The 18,440-nt window shown below is 41.8% G+C and overlaps 1 protein-coding gene across 1 annotated transcript; it reads right to left on the bottom strand.

Moving 5' to 3' along the window:
* Positions 1–1,620: 1,620 nt before the first annotated feature.
* Positions 1,621–10,982, bottom strand: wdr45 (WD repeat domain 45). The gene is made up of 11 exons (XM_040157624.1): positions 10,841–10,982; positions 10,568–10,687; positions 8,527–8,601; positions 8,297–8,401; positions 7,783–7,888; positions 7,597–7,691; positions 7,214–7,293; positions 6,908–7,116; positions 5,662–5,763; positions 5,418–5,563; positions 1,621–3,955 (listed from the first exon to the last, which is right to left on the bottom strand). Exons 2-11 carry the CDS (start codon positions 10,614–10,616, stop codon positions 3,846–3,848), a joined length of 1,077 nt encoding a protein of 358 aa, XP_040013558.1. The 5' UTR covers positions 10,617–10,687; positions 10,841–10,982; the 3' UTR covers positions 1,621–3,845.
* Positions 10,983–18,440: the final 7,458 nt, after the last annotated feature.

Here is an 18,440-nt window from a genome sequence, read left to right as displayed (position 1 = left end):
AACTACCCGAACTATATTAACTAAACTAACAACTACTCTAGAATAAATGGGTCAGTACTCTAAATGAAGCTGATGTGTTTAAAAATAAATTTTCACACGACTACAGATGAATATTTCTAATGACTTTACCTTTTTATAAAATCTCATCACTAACACAACTGGTGCCGTCAAACCAAGTCGGGACAAGTGTAGTTGTTATATAGTAGTTCATTCACCTCTTTCTTGTTAATGTCTAGACAAGCTATCGGGGGCTGCAACTCAAGATTACTGTCATCAGTTGATATGTTTTTCATTAATTGACCTTTTGTTTGGTCTATATAATGTTAGTACAAAGCAAAAATGGAACCAGACATGTTTTGTTTGTTTGTTTTTTTTTCATTTTTTGCTGTTTAACGTCTCAAACAGTCAATGAAGTAATTGTCTCAGGACTGATGCCGTCCCCAGCCACAGTACTAGAGTAGGAGCTGCCCTGTGCAGATGGCTGCGCAGTAACTCGGGTCAAGATGCTGAGGGTTTCTGGGAATGAGGACTCAGCAGGTGGATTACGTGCAAGCTGAACTCACCAAAAAGACCAGTGCTGCTCTGAGGTGGTGGCAGGTTCGAACGGAACGAGTGAACGTCCTGGGTTTTATGCGGGAAAATCTTAAAATGTAGCATTCGTCGATGCAGTTCTCTGCTGCAGGACACACACCAAAGCGCCAGCAGCAGAGGGACCAGTGATTCAGTCAGGATTAAGGCAACGGCGCCTCGTTCATACTGAATCAAAGTCACAGCCCTACCAGGTTTCCCAACACAAATGTCAGACCTTGCTGCTTTGAAGCATTTAACATATTTTCAAGGCCTGATGTTTACATTTTTAAACTGCATGTGACCACGTAATGACAATGACAAAAAGATATTAAAGCCCCATTTCTATCCTAACAGCAGTAACAACTTTTTAAAAACGGATCTGTTGATTCAGTTTTTAATTGTCAATTCCTATTTTTCGAGCCACAAAAGAACCTAAACCTCAGTGTTTCCTCTGTGAGGGTGAGAAGGACTCTGTAACAGGCAGTTTTCCTCTTTTTAAAATTTTCTCTTTATACAGAGGTTTTTTTGTGTTTTGGTAGAGATGAGCATTGTGGCTCAGAACAACAGTCTATTATAACAGAGGCTTGGCATTATGTTCTCTCTGTTGTGAAGCTGTTGAATGGCCTGGAAAGCAGACAGGATGTTTGTAATGACAGAGAAAAGACTCCCGTGAACAGACTGAAGGTTGTATGAGCTGTGTTCTCATTTTGTATGTGTGCGCGCATTAATGTTCATTGCCCCGTTGCCCTCTGCAGGACAAAGACTCAGTATATCTGACTAATAACTGCGACTAGGCGGCAGAAAAGCATCTGCAATGGACTGACAGGCTCTTTATTTATTTATTTTTGTACTCTTAAAAACCCAGTCTTTTAAAAATCGTGTCGTTTCAGCCACGGTGGCACCGATGATCCTGTCGGTCTGTCGATCCACCGCTTTGTTTGAGACCGTATCTCAGCAACTATTGCATGGATTGTACAAACACTCGTAGTCCCCAGAGGATGAATCCTACCGACTTTATTATAGAAATTTTGGACTTTAAATGTGCAAAGCCCAAATATTCAGTTTACTATTATAAAGACGTAGGAAACCACATAGTAATCAGCTGAAACCAGAGACTTTGGCATTTTTCTTAAAGACGTCAGAATGATTATTTGGTAATACAGTACCAAATAATACAAGTGTGGTGGCTCTGGGATGATATAAAATGTAACAAACACTTTGCAGTATTAATCATTATAAAGCACAAAAAAAAGTTCACAAACCCAGTAGATTAGATTTACTTCAAATATAGTACAGAAGAAAATAACAAAAATAAAATACACATACTGAACATTCTGAAAATTCTCATCCGTAAGAAAACACGAGAAAAAAGTGAACTATTCGAAAATTTATCACATTATATCTGCTGGTCTCACATAAACAGACACTTGAGAACAACCCAGTAAAACAGATATTTATTTTAACCATGACAGTGGAGGCCACACAACATATTAAATATGAATTTTTCAGGTTTGTTTTCAGGCGAGTGACTCAGCGCTGACATTTAAACATCATCCCACTTGCACAAATGACAAGTGGCTGAAAAGGCCTCATGTAAACAAAAACTGTAAAACGGCGCAGAAGCTAAAAGCAAACCTTGGATGCATCAGAACAAACGTGATGGCAGGGACAGGGGTTAGAATTTATAAGGTCAAAGTGGGGTCTGTTGCACAAACAGTTTAGTAGGATTCAGCAACATTTAACGCAGGACCAAGTGCTACATCTGGAGGAACATCTGCAGAGAATAACAACCTGCAGTTTGTGCAACAGCAAGTACATAAGTTGAGGTGACGTAAGTTTTTTGGGACCTTGTTTCGGCCTTACAACATAGGAATCTAAATCAGTGGTGAAAAGTTTATTCACTCAAGTTCTGTTTTGACTATTTCTAGTTTACGTCACCTTGTACTTCTGTTCTACTACGACGCAGTGGGAAATACTGCACTTTTTGACCCACTGCATGTATCCGTGACTTATAAAATACAATTAAAATACAGTGTCATGAAAAGTTTCGGGACCTCTGGTCAAAACTTCTGTTACTGTCAAGCGTTAAGTGAGTAGGAGACGACCTGATTTCCAAAAGGCATAAAGTTAAAGATGAAACATTTCATTTTAATATTTTCAGCAAGATTACTTTCTTATTTCCATCTTTTACAGTTTCTTCATTCTTCCTGCAAAAAGCTTCTAGTTTTGTGAGATTCTTGGGTCGTCTTGCACTCGCTGCTCTCTTAAGGTCTATCCACACATTTTCCATGACGGTTAGGTCCGGGGACTGCGGGGGCCATGGCGGAACCTTCAGCTCGCACCTCTTCAGGTCGTCCATCGTGGGTTTTGAGGTGCGTTAAGGATCTTTATCCTGAGAGCTCAGATCTCTTTTTCTTTTTTTCACTCTGAACGTGTACAAATCAAAAGTAATTCACTAATCTTGCTTAAAATGTTGAAAAGAATGTTTCATCTTTAGCTCTATGCCTTTTGGAGATCAGTCCATCTTCTTCTCAATTTTGACCCGGAGTGCCCAAACGCTCTCATGCCACCGTGACTGTGTGCGTCTCCTGGAGAAAAAGGAATGCAGGGGGCGCTATCTCTGCAGAAAAATAAATGTCTTCTTTTTGATAATTACAATTTTGACCAAGTAACGCCAGAGAAGATTTTTTTTTTTTTTTAGCAAAAATGAATTTTATTTTCAGTTTGACTTTAACAACTAATCTCTCACAAATACAGCAAAAAAACCCAGCAGCTCAAGAGCCACTTGTTCAGACTTTTTTTTTTTTTGTATAGCTTTTACTATCTTACATTATTTTACACTTGGTTTTTAGCCGACTTTCTTTTTTTGTCTTTACTGTGAAGCACTTTGTGACGTCAGCTCAGCAAAAGTGCTGTATACAGAAACGTACTTACTTACAAATGACTTGACTTCCAAGGTTTAAATACATCTGTCGTTTAAGGGTCTTTTCCACATCAACCAGCCAGACTCGTGTTTACAGGCTAATAGAAAACTGTATTTATATTCACACTGCTACATACTGTAGATACAACTGATTACAAAGACAAAGGACTTCATAAAACAGGCCTCGGCATCAAGTCTGTGTTTGTCCACCCGTCTCGGGTTCTGTGTCTCAGACCGATTTCCCATCCGTCTCCAGAACAGTAATCACGAACTCGGCCGTTTCCGTTCATCGTTGTCCTCCTCGCGCTCGCGTCGTCCAGTCGAGGTTTTAAACTGGCTTCTCCCTCTGGCCTCAGAAGTCGTCGTCATCACATATGTCTAGATACACGTCGAAGGCCTCTCGGTTGCAGTTTCCATCAGGGGTGAACACATACTTGTGGAAGGTCCCGTCCACACATATGGCTGCAAGAGGAGAAAATAAAGAAAAATGAAACAACTTTTTGTTTTCAAGCAACACTGAGAATGTGAAGGACGCAGCCTCGAGCTCATGTCTTTGGGGGACATAAACAATTCTAGTTGTTGGTGCACAGTGCTGCGATTGTCCCAGTAATGACTGAATACTGTCACACTGAAGTGATGCCACATTTAGGAAACTGCCACCTGAAGTGTGGCAGCGCTGACAGAACTTGGAGGATGATAAGTCATTTGAAGAGAATGGACAGTTACCATTAATAAACTGTAATTAGATGTTGTTTAAACAGCTTTAACAGAAAATACGATAAACAAGGACCAGGCCTGAGGGGTCAGGGACCCCCCTGGTCCAGAGCCTCTGAATGAAGTGACTGTTAGTATTGTTTTAAAGTGACGGGGCTCAGATAAAAACAAAGACAGGCACAACTATGTCGAAGAGACGTAGAAAAACCACAAACAGCTCTCTCAGTCCATGGGTCTTATATAGGAGGGGTGGGCTGAGAGAGATTGGGTGGATTATCCATTTAAAAAAGAAATAGTGTGGATTTAAGATTTTGCTAAAATCCACACTAAACCTGTCTCCTGTCAGCCAAAATCCATAACTCGTGTACCTTCTAGGGCCGTTCTTTGTGGGAACTGAGTTCGCTGTTTTCTCATACTATTTAAAACCCGCAGGAGAGTTCAGTCTCATGTGACTAATGCTTCTTCACCCTGCTCTGGTACAACAGGACACCTTGACCAAACTTGTATTGCAAGATTGGATATTCTGGCGGGAAACAAATAAAATACTCTTTGTTTTTAGCCAAGATTTTACGACTTGCCAGATACATTCATTAACGACATTTCCTCATTACGTTGATAAGAAGCCATTTGGGCGAAACCTATGTGCTGTTGTAAATGAGTTGTATATCAACATGACTTCTAGAGGACAGGGCGGTACATTCACACTCAGCCACATATTGGAATCTAACTAGTAACTATTGAGAACAAGAACATTTTCAGGGTTCAAATTAGAAACCGAGAGCAACAGAGTGGTAGAGTATGATATGTCTGTTGTTCATTATACTGTAATATATAATTTATCAAGACAACAGGTAAACATGGAAAAAGTTTACGTCAACGGCAAAATAAAACCGGAGCAGATCAGGGAGGCTTCCAACTAAAATATGAATAAATACACACAAAACGGGGGAAATGAAGACGTGTCTCTAATATAAGTCTGTTTCAAGTAAAAACCTGGTTCTCTATGATTTGGGGTCACGTAAAGCCCCTGCCGATATGTGAGAATTAACTGAATGGTATATACTAGATTATGATAAAGTGACAAAAAATTATATTTAGTGATAATTTTGTTTCAAATTCTGAGAAAATCAAATTCGAGACCAGATTATCAATACTTTGAGATATTTCTGTCTCATATTTGAACACACTGTATTATTATGGGATTGCTCACCGATGACAGAGTTGACGTTCTTGGACGTGTTCTTTCCAAAAGCACAGATACAGGCACACTCAGCTGGCACCGTGAAGCTGGCCAGAGACCACTGACTGTCCACGTACTGACCAATCACAGGACCCACCTTCCCAACACGAGCCAGTCTGTGGAAGTAAGAGGCATAAAAGAGGACACGTAAAGCCAAACAAACCGTAGTAACGGTTTGGCAGCAAAAGAAAAGGTTCGAAGAGGCTGGTCTTACGCAGAGCGTCGGTTGAGTTTGGTGTCTTTGAGTGCAAAGATGTGAACTGTGCCTTTGTCGCTGGAGGCGCAGAGGAACGAGGAGTCATGGCTGAAGTTGATGCTGGAGAGAATAAACGAAGCAGACAAGAACGCCTGTTAGAGCTAGAGCTGAACTTCAACAGAAACACCAGGGGTGGGGGTCTTTGGGGACCTCATGACACCATTCAGAATCTATTCTCCTTTAACAAATAGAAAGGGATGAACTATTTTCAGGTTTCCTCTCCACTGAAAGGCAATAAGAAGCGTAACTGGCAGTTAAGCTAACTAGTCACGTTGAAGGTCACTTTCCGTCCAAAAAGGAAAAAACAAAGAAAAGTGAGAGTTTGCAGCTTATGGTGAAAGTGAAAGTGTCATTTACTCACCAACATCAATTAATGGGCTAATTATTACGCTACTAAACCCAACCTCTTGCCTGTTTTGAAGATGAACTACAAGATAAGTCAGGCGTGTGTGCTGTACATCGTCCGGGTGCCGCTCTGCGCAACAACATTAACAACGAATCGATTCTGGGCATTTGCAGCATTTGGATTCAGAATCACAGAGGGTAAGAGCTGTGAGTCATATGTGAATTGTCTTCCTGCCCCCCAACAATCACGATGCTGTTATTCAAAAGGAGTGGGGATACTCCTGCAATACGGTACAGTAATACTACCGTCAGGAACCCACATCACTCAAGTGGTGGTGCTGCGGCACAAATCATCTCCCACGGAACATCGAGTTACAAAGGCGTTGCTGAGGGATCGGAGGTGGACGGGTTCCCATGAACAACGGTGCGAGCCTGTCATCTGCATTTCTATAACTCATTACTCCAGTGGTTTTATGTTGTTCTATATACGAGAATAATTAAAACAAATAGCGCCAGTAATGTTTTCACTGAAGAACAGCAACACTAACAAAACCTTTTCTAGAGCTGCTTCATAGCAAAAGTCCTCCTGTTAGTTTGCCAGAGGAAAACCCTTAAAGGGACATTCCACAGATTTGACACACACACGAGATTCAGGTTCCTTGTCATGGCGTTACGAAGAGGGGAGTAAATGCAACTGACCGATCGCTGCAAAATGGACGCGACAGTCAGAATTCCCTGTGGAATTGTTGGTTTCGGAAATTCAGCCCGAGGGGGCTGTGTCTGACACGCACCTTGGTTGAAGCACACTGACGCCTCAAACACACACACACACACAATCCATCACTACGGCGCTGTGTACCAGTAGAGAGTGGCCGGGTCGGTTCCTCTGCGCAGCTCCACCAGCTTGTCTCTGGTCGTCGTGTCAAACAGGCGGATGAGCGTTCCTTTACGAGAGGCCGAAGCCGCCACACTGCCGGGCTGGTTCAGAGCCACGCAGGCGATCTCACTCTGGTGGGCGTTGATGGTAAAAGGGGCAGACGATGTTCCAGGCTTTGTGTTGGACAAGTCCTGAAGAAAACAGTAGACTTTTTACACTTCTTTAAATTACAAGGACTGATATTTCTTTTAGAGGTAAACTTGTTTTTTGTGTGAGTTTGTAACTTACAACCAGCTGCAGGCTGCCACATTTATGACCTGGGAAGACCAGCAGCTGTTTCTCCAGACTGGGACATAAGTCACACAGACCTGGAAGAAAAAGTTAAATTTAGAGCTGCAACGATTAGTCGATTAACTGATTAGTCAATTGACAGTTATACTGCTACTATTTTGATAATCGATCAATTGTTAAAGTAATTTTTAATGCAAAAATGGCAAAAAAAATGTTTTCAGCCTGTAAATATGAAGATTTCCTGCTTTTTTCTGTTTTATCTCATATTAAACAGCATTTCTTTGGGCGTTGGACGGTTGGTTGGACATTTTAAGATGTCTGGAGTTGAACAGTAGCTAATGATGGAAGAAAGACATACGGAAGATGAGAAGGACTCTTACCTTTGGGGTTGTCTCTGGTGTCAAACTCAAAAAGTTTGACAGGGTTGTCTGGAAAACTGTACACATAGATCCTGTTCTTTAATACGATGATGATCCTACAAAAACAGCGAAGTTGACAACAGTTATACATCAGGTAGCTGCACGGTGACGAACAACAGGAGGAGTGTGTGGTGACTCCAAACTCACTTGTCATGCCTCATGCGAACAGCCAGAACAGGTTTAGTGAAGGTGAACTCCAGGACCAGCTTGTCTTTGGGGTCTCGTGACTCCCGAGCATCATCCCAGATCAGCACTGGAATGTGGCCATGAAGTCAGTTGGTTAGCTTTAAGCCACGGGTTTTTTAGCCCATATTTGTTTACATGTTGACGAATTACCATTAAAAGCTGCTGAATCAGCTGTGATCAGCTCATGTTTGCAGTGGAGCCGTGGATGTACAGACAACTGTCACTGAATTACTGTGATGCTGAGGGAAACTCAAAATGGTGCTGATTTTCAGTGAAGTTCTGCACTTTTTTCTGATTTCTGAGCAGACTTTCAGACGTTTATTCTCAATGGACACTGGACATAGCGATATCCTAACCTGGTACAAGTACAGCGCTGCAGCTCACGCCTCATATGTCTCTCTCTCCACGTCCTGCCTCACAGTTTGAAAACCTCTGGTCCACAGTGAAATATAATAAGTGTCTTCATTTAGCTCACCAGATATTTCTGAGAACTTGGGATTGACTCCTCCTCCGACTATAGCCAGCAGGTTGGATCGATGCAGCATGGAGCACAGAGCCACACTGCCTACCTGCTCATGATCTGGGAAAAAAAAAAAAAAAAGCCAAACAAAACACACACATAGGGATAAGTCTCATTAACATTTAGATGGCAAGGCGTATGTGAAAAACAGACAATCTGACAGCTAAGCAGTAAAATCTACTCACCCAGGTGGCCCTTCTCCATCAGGGGCTCCACATTGTAAATCCTGACCCCTGTCTCCATAGCACAGCAGAAACAGCCTTGTGATTGGTGAACAGGGAGAAAGACGAGATTGAAATATATAAATAACATGTTTCTGCTCTAAAAATGCAGTGAGGCGAAAACAACAGTAATGTAACACAACAAATCAAGGCACATTGCTTCGTTAAAGATTAAAAAATAATGAAAAAGAAAAAAGTCCAAGTTCAAATTAAAAAGGCTTCATTATTGTGGCAACTTTATTACACACAAGAGAAACACAATTTATGTTGTTTTGACTCTGTGGAAGACAGAATCACGCAGCCAAAATATATTTTGTTAATATTACATTAAAGCCTTTTCATTTTTGAAACTGATTGGAGTGAGTTCAAAGGTTTTCCTTTTCTTGTGGACCATGTTAATGCACTGTTTCTAATTATAAAAATAATTCCAATTTACTTTTAATTTTAAATTCCATTTTCTTAGTCTTAATAGTGTAACTGATTTTCAGTGCAGTGAGGCAGCATAAAAAGACGGTCACACACGTGAAACAATCAGAGCCCCACAGATTTGGTTACGGATCTCGATATTTATGGGTTTAATAAGATCAGATAACAATATATCAGCCAATGGTCATTTTTATTAACATGAACAGCAATGTTGATACAGATCCCTTACATTTGGTTTGTCTTTACTGTGCCTCAGATACACACTGAGTGGGATGTTTGGCAGTTGAAGAGGCACCGTCTCCAAATGACCTCAGATCTATTTTGGCATCTGTAGTTTCTTGTTAACTGCCAGCTGACATATACACGATACGGAAACATCTACAATATTACCTGACTGCTCTAGTGGTCTACCTCTAAAGAGACAGTCACAAACATGTAAACAACACCTTAAAAGACTATCACACATACAATGATCTAATGTACTTGTCTTCTACAGTAAAAAGGCAGTCGCATGAATAACTCCATGTGGTTAAACATAAATTGTTCTATCACATAAACAAAACAGGAGCAACAAGACAGATCTGTTATGCGAAAAAATAAGTCAGGTGGTCAGACAGGAAGGTGAGTCTGTAAAAGTGTGTGTTAAGCTCTGACTGAAAAGCTGAGACCGTGTCAGCAGACTGAATATCAAGTGAATGACTGTTCCAAAGCAGAGGACCCAGTACAGCTAAAGCTCCATCACCTCCTGACTTTAACCTGGACTCTGAGACCAGCAGGTCTAAGAGGCCTTTTGGGACAGTAAGGAGTTTACCAATGTACCCTGCCAGCAGGTAAAGAAGCTAAAACCAGAGTGACGTCTGTGTGTCTGCATGGGGCCGGCAGTGTTGCGGAAGGGTTTGATATCGGTTCGTGGCCTGTGTAACGGTTGGCCTGAGTCAACCGCAGAGACCGGATCGGCTGCAGAGCCATCGTCACCATCTCCTCGCCGGAAGTCGTTCCAAGCAGTAATTCTCAGCAGTTTGCACTGAGAGCAAGAATAATACCACGTAGTCTGACGGCAGTTATACTTCATGGAAGTACAGTACCGTTCAATCTTGGATGCTTATATTGTGACGTGTTTCTCAAATAATAACTTTTGAAATGTGGTCAGTTTACTTGTGATTTGATCAGTTTCTCTGCCTGTGTTACTAACGGTGATAAACCTTCAGCAGCACCAGATGAGTTTAGTAGCTCAGTCTGGATCATGATTGAACTTTACTTTCACTACTCAGTCATAAGTAGAGTGATAACAAGGCTCCAGGTTCAAGACTGGGGCTACTTTTTTTTGTAAATCTGTGGATTGTCCCGTTAAGTTTCTGAAGTTTTATTAGGCTTCTTCTAATTCACCTCAATTCTGCAAATAGAGCAAGATTCCCGTCAAATCTTACTGAGCCGAAATGCAGTAATGCAGTTCATTTGTGGGGGCTGGCTCGGTTGTTTTTAACAGGTGTGACAGTGGCTGTATTCACAGGTGAACGGGCCCCAACAGAAACAGAAACATTCAGCCTCAGTGATCTCCGCGCTTCCGCTGTCTGCTTACTCTGGTCCTGGTTGAACTGCAGGCTGTTGACTCCTCTCTGCTGAGCCATGGCTGCCACAACGACCGTTACCGAGCTGTTACCGGTCACAACTACAGCTTCACCCGGCCCCCGACGACAACCTGTGACAGAGGAGACAAAAACATGACGGTTGGGCAACACCGCGGGATCGTTAGCTGGCTGAGCTAGCGCACATTAGCATCAGATAAAAGCGGCGTGAACACAACCGGTCTCCTCTTTTTAACCTCGACATATTGTAATACGTAAAGTCTCACCATGAACACGCAGAGTCAAGCCGACATGGAGGTTTTAAAAGCGGTAAACGGGACAAACGGAGCGAAACACACCAGCGTTGATGTTGCAAGACGGAGGTTTGTTTTTGTTCTCCGACGGAGACGTCATCGGGACGCGTTTCCGGTCGTGTTCCGCTATCCTGGTAGCAAAAAAAAAAAACAAAAAACTTTTTCCTACAATTAAAATTAAAATTAAAATAAAGCAAAAACTTCAAAGAAAGAAAATTCAAATTAGAAATGACTAAAACCTGATAACTAACACACACACACACGGGGTGACGTTAGTTACATGATTTTAAAGGCACTATTACGTCTTTTTAAAATATTTTTTGTATTTTTGCTCAAGTTTCTTTTTCCCTCTTACAAAGTTCTATTTTACGTAAATGTTTAACTGGCTTGATAATAAAAATAAATATTTATGGTATCACACCGAAATGTCTTATTAACTTATTATTTCTGAATTGTTGTTATCACGATAAGGTACTAGTGTTAGCGCTAATTTTTTCATTATTATTATTATTATTATTACTATTATTATTTATAGTCACATGCTCATCTACACGGCAGTTAAACAGTAAAATTCTTAGGCTTCAGCCAGACTCCACCTTGTTAAACTCATGTCAGACAGATGATTTTTAAAAATACGGATGCATAAATAAACAAATAGAAGAATAATATCAAATATGCAAGTTAATATCTTGTTTGCACACAATATCATTTTGTGGGGCACGCTGGCCTAATAGCTGAGGCACATACCATATGACCGCAACAGCTTGGTTGAATTATAGCCGGGGACCCTTGCTGCATACCGTATCCCCTTCTCAATCTCTACGCTGTCAAATATCAAATAAAAAAAGAAAAGATATTATCTATGGCAGCTAAAGAGCCAGAAGTTTCCCTCTGGAGCTGGTGGAGACCAAAACCAGAGCTAAAAGAAGAGGAAGTACTGGATTTAGGTTCATCAGGTGACACAAACACCACACCAGATAATGTGGCTCTGTAACTGCTGGATGTGGAAAATTAGGAACTGTTCACCATATAAACTTAAAAGGTGATGACATGTAAGAATTGTGATCACTATTTATTTCTGCTGAAAACAAGTGGCGAAAAAAAAACAAAACAGTTATTGCAGGTTTAATTAACCAGGCACACAAGTGTGTGTCCAAAGTGAAAGGCAGTTTGAACAGTTCTTTGCATGTGGTAAATAGAGATTCTGACTAATGATGGCTCTAAAAGGGAGGAATAAAAAAAAATTGTAGTATAAGCATGGCATCACACATGTTATTCATTAAATTAGAGAGGTTGTTTAACGACCAACAATTTATTGACTGGTCTGTTGACATAAGAGTGCAGTAACGTTGCGATCTTAACTGGATAACATGACCTATGACAGCACCGAGCTGAAAATAGCAGGTAACAGTTTGTGACCTATTTGTGGGTTTGTGAAACGTGATTACAGAACCACAAACCTGCTAAATTATTTCTTATCTCTCCCAGTTAACCGTTGCCTGTTTTCAGCCTCAGCATCATGACACAGTCTGCTTTTACCTGCAGAAACAAAAGCACTCAACTGAACTCAACGGACTGAGAGCAGAGCAGGTGATTTGCCAAGACGCCCAAATGTCAGTTAGATCCAATATGTAGTTCAGGGAGAGGCGAGGAATTATAACTTTTAGCAGAGCATCTCCATTACTTTAATGACATCCAAACAGGTCATTTTAGAAAAAATTACAGACTGCTGCTCCTGCACCAGTAAAAATTCCTTCATCTTTTACCCCCTGTAAAAGGGTCGATAAAAATGCCCGCAGGTCACCGAAGTCTGTGATAAATATCAGGACATTTTCTGTGGCGAAGGGGCACGCTCAGTCTTTTCTCCTGGTTTATTATAAGCATTGAGGCACTTGAAGCCTTCGCTTACGGACTCTTTGGCCTGAGTCCAGACCATAAAAACTACATGTAATCAGAAGACGCTAGATAAATGAAATCCATGAAACAAGAAGCTCTCAACCAGAGGAGAGAATCTGTCGAAGCTTTAGGTAATCTGTCATGTCTAGACACAGGAACAAGTAGTTCGAACAGATGAAACAAGACTAAGGCTGTGTCTGAATAACGTGAGGTTAACGTCATATGAAAGAAGGATTCCTGTGTTCACGACAACTCAAGAAGGTTCATCAAATCTGCCAAAACAGGCGACTGCCCCAGGTCCCCAGACCCCAAACCTCAACAGCTCCCGGATCACTCCATCTCAGCAGGTGTTTATGAATTTGAACCACTAAACTGCAATAAATTGTAAGATGGGCCCCCCATTACTGGTCTTGTAGAGCTGTAGTTTTTTTTAAAGTTTGTTTGATGCTCATGTGTATATACTGTAAGCTTATTTCTAAATACAGTTGCGTTTTATTTAACATACTTGACACAGAAAACCTGGGGCACAGTATTATTATTGTTATTATTGTACGACCTTTTTAAAATACACCATCCCATTTATGGGACGCTTTGGCCTCGGTCACAATACTTTGGGTTTGTTTTGGTCTGTACCGGACTCAGTCCTCACACAGCCTTGACAAAACCTACGTTGTTTGAAAGCTCTAAGTCTCCTGATTCTATCTGTGCAAAGCATTTTAGGATCACAATATCACTGCCACAGCTGTTTTTCGTTTTGTAGCAAGTCACTCCTTGTCTTCTAGGTTGTGAGGGAAGACACGTGTCTAAGTGCTCAAAACTCCGCAAGATGTTTCACCACAGGATTCCACTGGGCAAAACGCACTCAAGCTTTAGTCCAACAGACGTGTTGTCATGAAGAAAAAGTCCAAAAACTTGAGTGGTTTTGTCTACGATTGCTTGATTGGTTGAGACCAGGATCGTGACTGTGATTGAAAGCGCTGAAGAACAGTGACCCTTTTATTTTGGGCACATTATTTTTGTGCTTCTGCAAGTGTATGCAAACACTGTTTTCCTTTGAACCTTCTACCAGTTCATCGGTCTTAATCTAGACACACTACGGTCAGATCAGGTCCTCGTGTTTACGGTTCATATGGGCAATAATTAAATCTGTGTTGATATATGGACGTTAAAATGATCTGAGGTTGCTGTCATCAGTCAGAATTTACTTCAGGTTCATTTTCATTAGTCTCTGGTTCAGTTTTTATTTATGTTGGCAAAGTTGATTCATGTTTTAAGGCTATAATTGCTTTCAATGCAGCATGTGCAGTTTGTTTAAATATGTGAAGGGTGTAGACGAAGGGTTACTGACCCCTTAAGGACGGCGTGAGTCATTCAGTCCATTCAATGGCTACAGGTGAAATTGTCATAAAGTACAGTAAAGATATGCACGGTCCCCTGGGTAGAAATCCTGAGCATTTTGGTAACCTTTAAGACTGCCGTGTCGAGGTTTACCCCTGACCCTTCAACACTTCGGTCCATGTGAAGGTATCATGAGAGCTAATGGCCAAATATAACAGTGGATGTTCATGGTCACCAACTGATCAATCCTCGCGTTTTTGTGACCCTCTGACCTTCTTGTAGCACCACCATCAGGCAAAGATTCCCACTCGTAAATGAGAAATATCGAAATACAACGCTGATACTGGCATGAAGCATTTCCTTCAGCAGAGGAACATATCAAATCTAGAAGCTTCCATATGGTTGCGGGCAGCCAACTTAACATTTTTAGCCCCATTACTTGTAAAATTCTAAGAAGAGAAAATTCATCAATATGTTGTTTATTCTGTCCAAGTTACTTGGTGTGTTAACAGTTTTCCAAAGAAGCGGTTCCATCCATCCATCCATCCATCCATCCATCCATTCATCCATCCATCCATCCAGAGTCTTTACCCATCCGACCTACTTCCTTTTGAGTGAGTGACAGTTTTTCTTCCCTTTCTTCCTGAGAATAGCTCTGTCTAAAGGTCATTTGCTCATTTGCTTTCCAAATTACATTGTGATTACTGCCTGGATTATGTTCACAGGCAACTCTCTACGTATTTGTATTGAACACAAGTCAAAGGGAAGTGGTTTGGGTGGATGGTGAGTGTGTAAAATGCAGGACTTTGACACGTCTCAAATCTCGTGTGGTTAAGTTTAGGCAACAAAATCATTTCACTTAAGGTGTTTGGTTCACTTCACTTACAAATGTTAATAAAGCAAAAATGTCCTGTCTCGAAACCCGACACGTTGCAGACATGTCTCAGTATGAATATTTCCAATACTTTAAACAACAATGTTTCCATATTATGTTGATGTACAGCTGAGGCTGAAGGGATTGCCGCTAGTTTTGCAGGTATCTGGTCATAAACCGAAGTATTGGACAAATAAAATCCGATGATAGACCGGATGAAAAGTCAGAGAATCACCAAAGTTATTATAATTCATCCTGAGGGGAGAGTGGAAGGGGAGGCAAAGACACTGTGTGAGGGGATTTTGAGTCAAAATTCATCCTTCTTCCCGACGATATCGTTATCTCTGATGTCCAGCTAGAATAAATGTCCATAGAAATCAGCGAAAGAGGACACTGCAGGACCTGCCTGAGAGTCATCACGTTTTCAAGTTCCCTTCAGCATCACAGCGATCCAGTGACAGTTGTCTGTACATCCACGGCTGCACTGCAGACAGGAGCTGATCGCAGCTGGTTCAGCAGCTTTTAATGGGCACGATTAGCCAAATATAGGCTAAAAACACCCCTGAGCTCATAGATAATACTACTAACCACCTGTAGCTGACATTGTGACTCATTTGATTAAAAAAAAGAAAAGAAATAAAAAGTAGAAGGACAGGCATCACTAGAGATGGACTTTAGGATATAGAGACGTTGCTGTGGACGGGGTTTAAATTAGAGGAGGAGAAGCCAGTTCACAGACAAACAGTAGGTGATTGCAGATGTAATTACTACTGTGGTGGGAGGAAAAAAAATAACCCCCATTCTGCAGGGACTCTGGATAGAATTGATATCACTGTCCAGCACGGGTGATGCCAAAATCACCCACCTCCCCTAGAGACATAAATCCGGTGCCAACGAGGCCGAAACTGCTGTTGCAACGTAGAAGTATATAAACGCAGTTTCTCGGCGGCGGGGTTTGCTCGCGCACGCTGGACATCACGAAGTTCAGATCATCCGTGAAGGAAGCAATCGGTGTCGACTTTCAGAGCCACAGCTGCTTGGGGTCGGGTCACATGGATAAGGAGGAACAATCGAGGATTAAGTCGTGGTGTAAAATATCAGTAGACAATTTTATTGCATCTCCGCTCTGCTCAAACAAGCTATGATGTCACCCTCAATTAACCTCCTGATCTGGTTTAATCTGATTTTGCTGCTCACAGGAAATCTGGAGCACATAATAAATGCTGGAAACTGGAGGATCCATATTCATGTAAATAACTCATCCAAACGGACGCACACACACAGCTGAATAACGTTTGGCGGTAGTGTGGACCTGGCGCCGGGCTTCCTCATTACTACAGACCAGGGTTCTTTTTTTATATCCGTATCTGCCTGCTGTGTACTTTCTCATTATTGTAGAAATAGGAGAGCTGGTTAAACAGCTGCCCTCCGCCGAAGAGTTGTGCGATGCCATCCGTCCTCTCCACAGGGCATTAATCGGTGTTAATCACCTTCATAAACAGCACCTCGGCGCAGGAAAAAGAAAAACAAAGCTCTTTTTTAGCCGTGACATGACAGGGGCGGCTGACTCACACAGGCTGACAAACTGTGTTTTTGAAAACAATGGAGTGTCCTCCCACTCTTTCCCTTCGGTCTGATCCGTGGAGTCGCAGCTCAGCCGATTTTGCTGCTTTGCCCCGCAAACTACCCGCGCGGGCCCACGGAGAGGAGAGTAACCGTGACGCGCCCTCGGAGACAGGAAGACAGTCCCCCCTTTTCATCCAGACCTACGCGTTAACGATTCTGTAAGACTAGACGTTGTGTAAGCATATGACTCACATTCCTGACAGTACCGTGGAGTACTGTATATCTCTGAGTGGGCCACTTCAGAATTGTACGCTGCAGCTCTTTTCCTCTCCCCGGGAAGCAGGGCCCGGCAAGGTAATCTGTTATGCAGGTGCGTTTAGAGCAGAATTAGAATCACAATGTAAAAATAGTGTCTGGGTACACGGACATACTGACAATTTACATATGATGTTAAGACGGTTGTATAATGTCCTCTGTGGGTCTGGAGCCAATTTTCAAAGTCTGGCTGAGACGACTGCGCCCCCTGTCGCAATTTAAAATCGTTTGAGTTCTTACTCGGTGCGTCAACAGGTTTCCGACACATGGAAAAGAATCTCTTCAGTATATGGGTTCCAAGAATGTAAGAACCATGTTGATGGGACATACTGAGCCTTAGTAATGTCGAAAATAATATTGATAGTGCAACACAGAAAAAGTTCAAGTTCATGGATTTTGTCACTCCTATTATTATTCTTGGTCTTACCAATACTTGGGGAAAACAAGGCTCTAAGTCTTAGAACTACAGTTCCCACAATGCTCTTAGGGATGTACGGGAAGTGTAAGCTTAGAGTGGATTCAGCTGCACTGTGGGCTACAACTCGAGCCCCGCTTTTTAGCCTATGTTTGTTTACATTTTTGACAAATTGTCCCCGTTCAAAGTCCGCTGAACCAGCTGCGATCGGCTCCTGTCTGCAGCGCAGCCGTGGATGTACAGACAACTGTCACTGGATCGCTGTGATGCTGAAGGGAACTCAAAAACAGGAAGATCCCAAGAAGTCCTGTAGTAAATTATAAGGGGCATTTTTTTTTTCTGCGATTTCTAAGTGGACTTGTGCTAATTCACGGTGGACAGCATTTCAGCGTGTACAGTTTGATAATTATTTTAAAGTTTGTCTTACAATTTTGTATTTTGCATTTTTATCTTGAATTTTCTATCTTTTATATTTCTTTTTCAAATTCTTTTTTTTTTACACTAGTATTAACCTGAAAAGCTTGCCACATTGTTTGTGTATGTGACAACTACACCTTTGAATCCCAGTTTTGTTGACTCTTGTCCTCCCACAAGTCCTTCGGCTTTAAGGAACTACAGTACCGCGTTAGTGGAGTGCCGCTTGAAGGCAGGGACCGATGTTTTAGGGGCAGTTCTCCGTCGTGGTTATTCATTCGCTCATCGGGGGTCACAGCTCACAGCCAGGGACTGTCCTCGGTAAGGGAGGAGGCGGAGGAAAAACAGACCGTGATAGACAGTGAGGGCGATTATTGATCAGTAAAATGTGACCAGAACCGGTTGTGAGACACTGGACACAGTTGCACCCCAGGCACTGACCGGGTGAGTGGGTTGAACACCTCCATAGTATTGTTTGGCGATCCGTGTGTGGTTAAGGCAGATCACGCAGATCAGAGTGCAAACACTAATATTATCGTCATTTAACAGTTGAGATGTGAACCAGGCATCATTAATTCATGATTCTCAGACGGGAGCTTCTTTGTAGCCCACTTGAGAGCTTGTGCGGGGAGTTTTAATCTTATTAAATGCTGATATGACAAAAACACACACGAGCGCACATTTGAAAATATACACACTTCCACACACATTATGTCACTTTCTGTCCCATTAGCGGCTAATTAAGATGTGAATGA

This window comes from Xiphias gladius, chromosome 20 (genome assembly GCF_016859285.1).
Source record: "Xiphias gladius isolate SHS-SW01 ecotype Sanya breed wild chromosome 20, ASM1685928v1, whole genome shotgun sequence".
NCBI lineage: Eukaryota > Metazoa > Chordata > Actinopteri > Istiophoriformes > Xiphiidae > Xiphias > Xiphias gladius.
The sequence above is the reverse complement of the archived record's forward strand: the minus strand, read 5'-3'. Positions and strand labels throughout refer to the sequence as shown.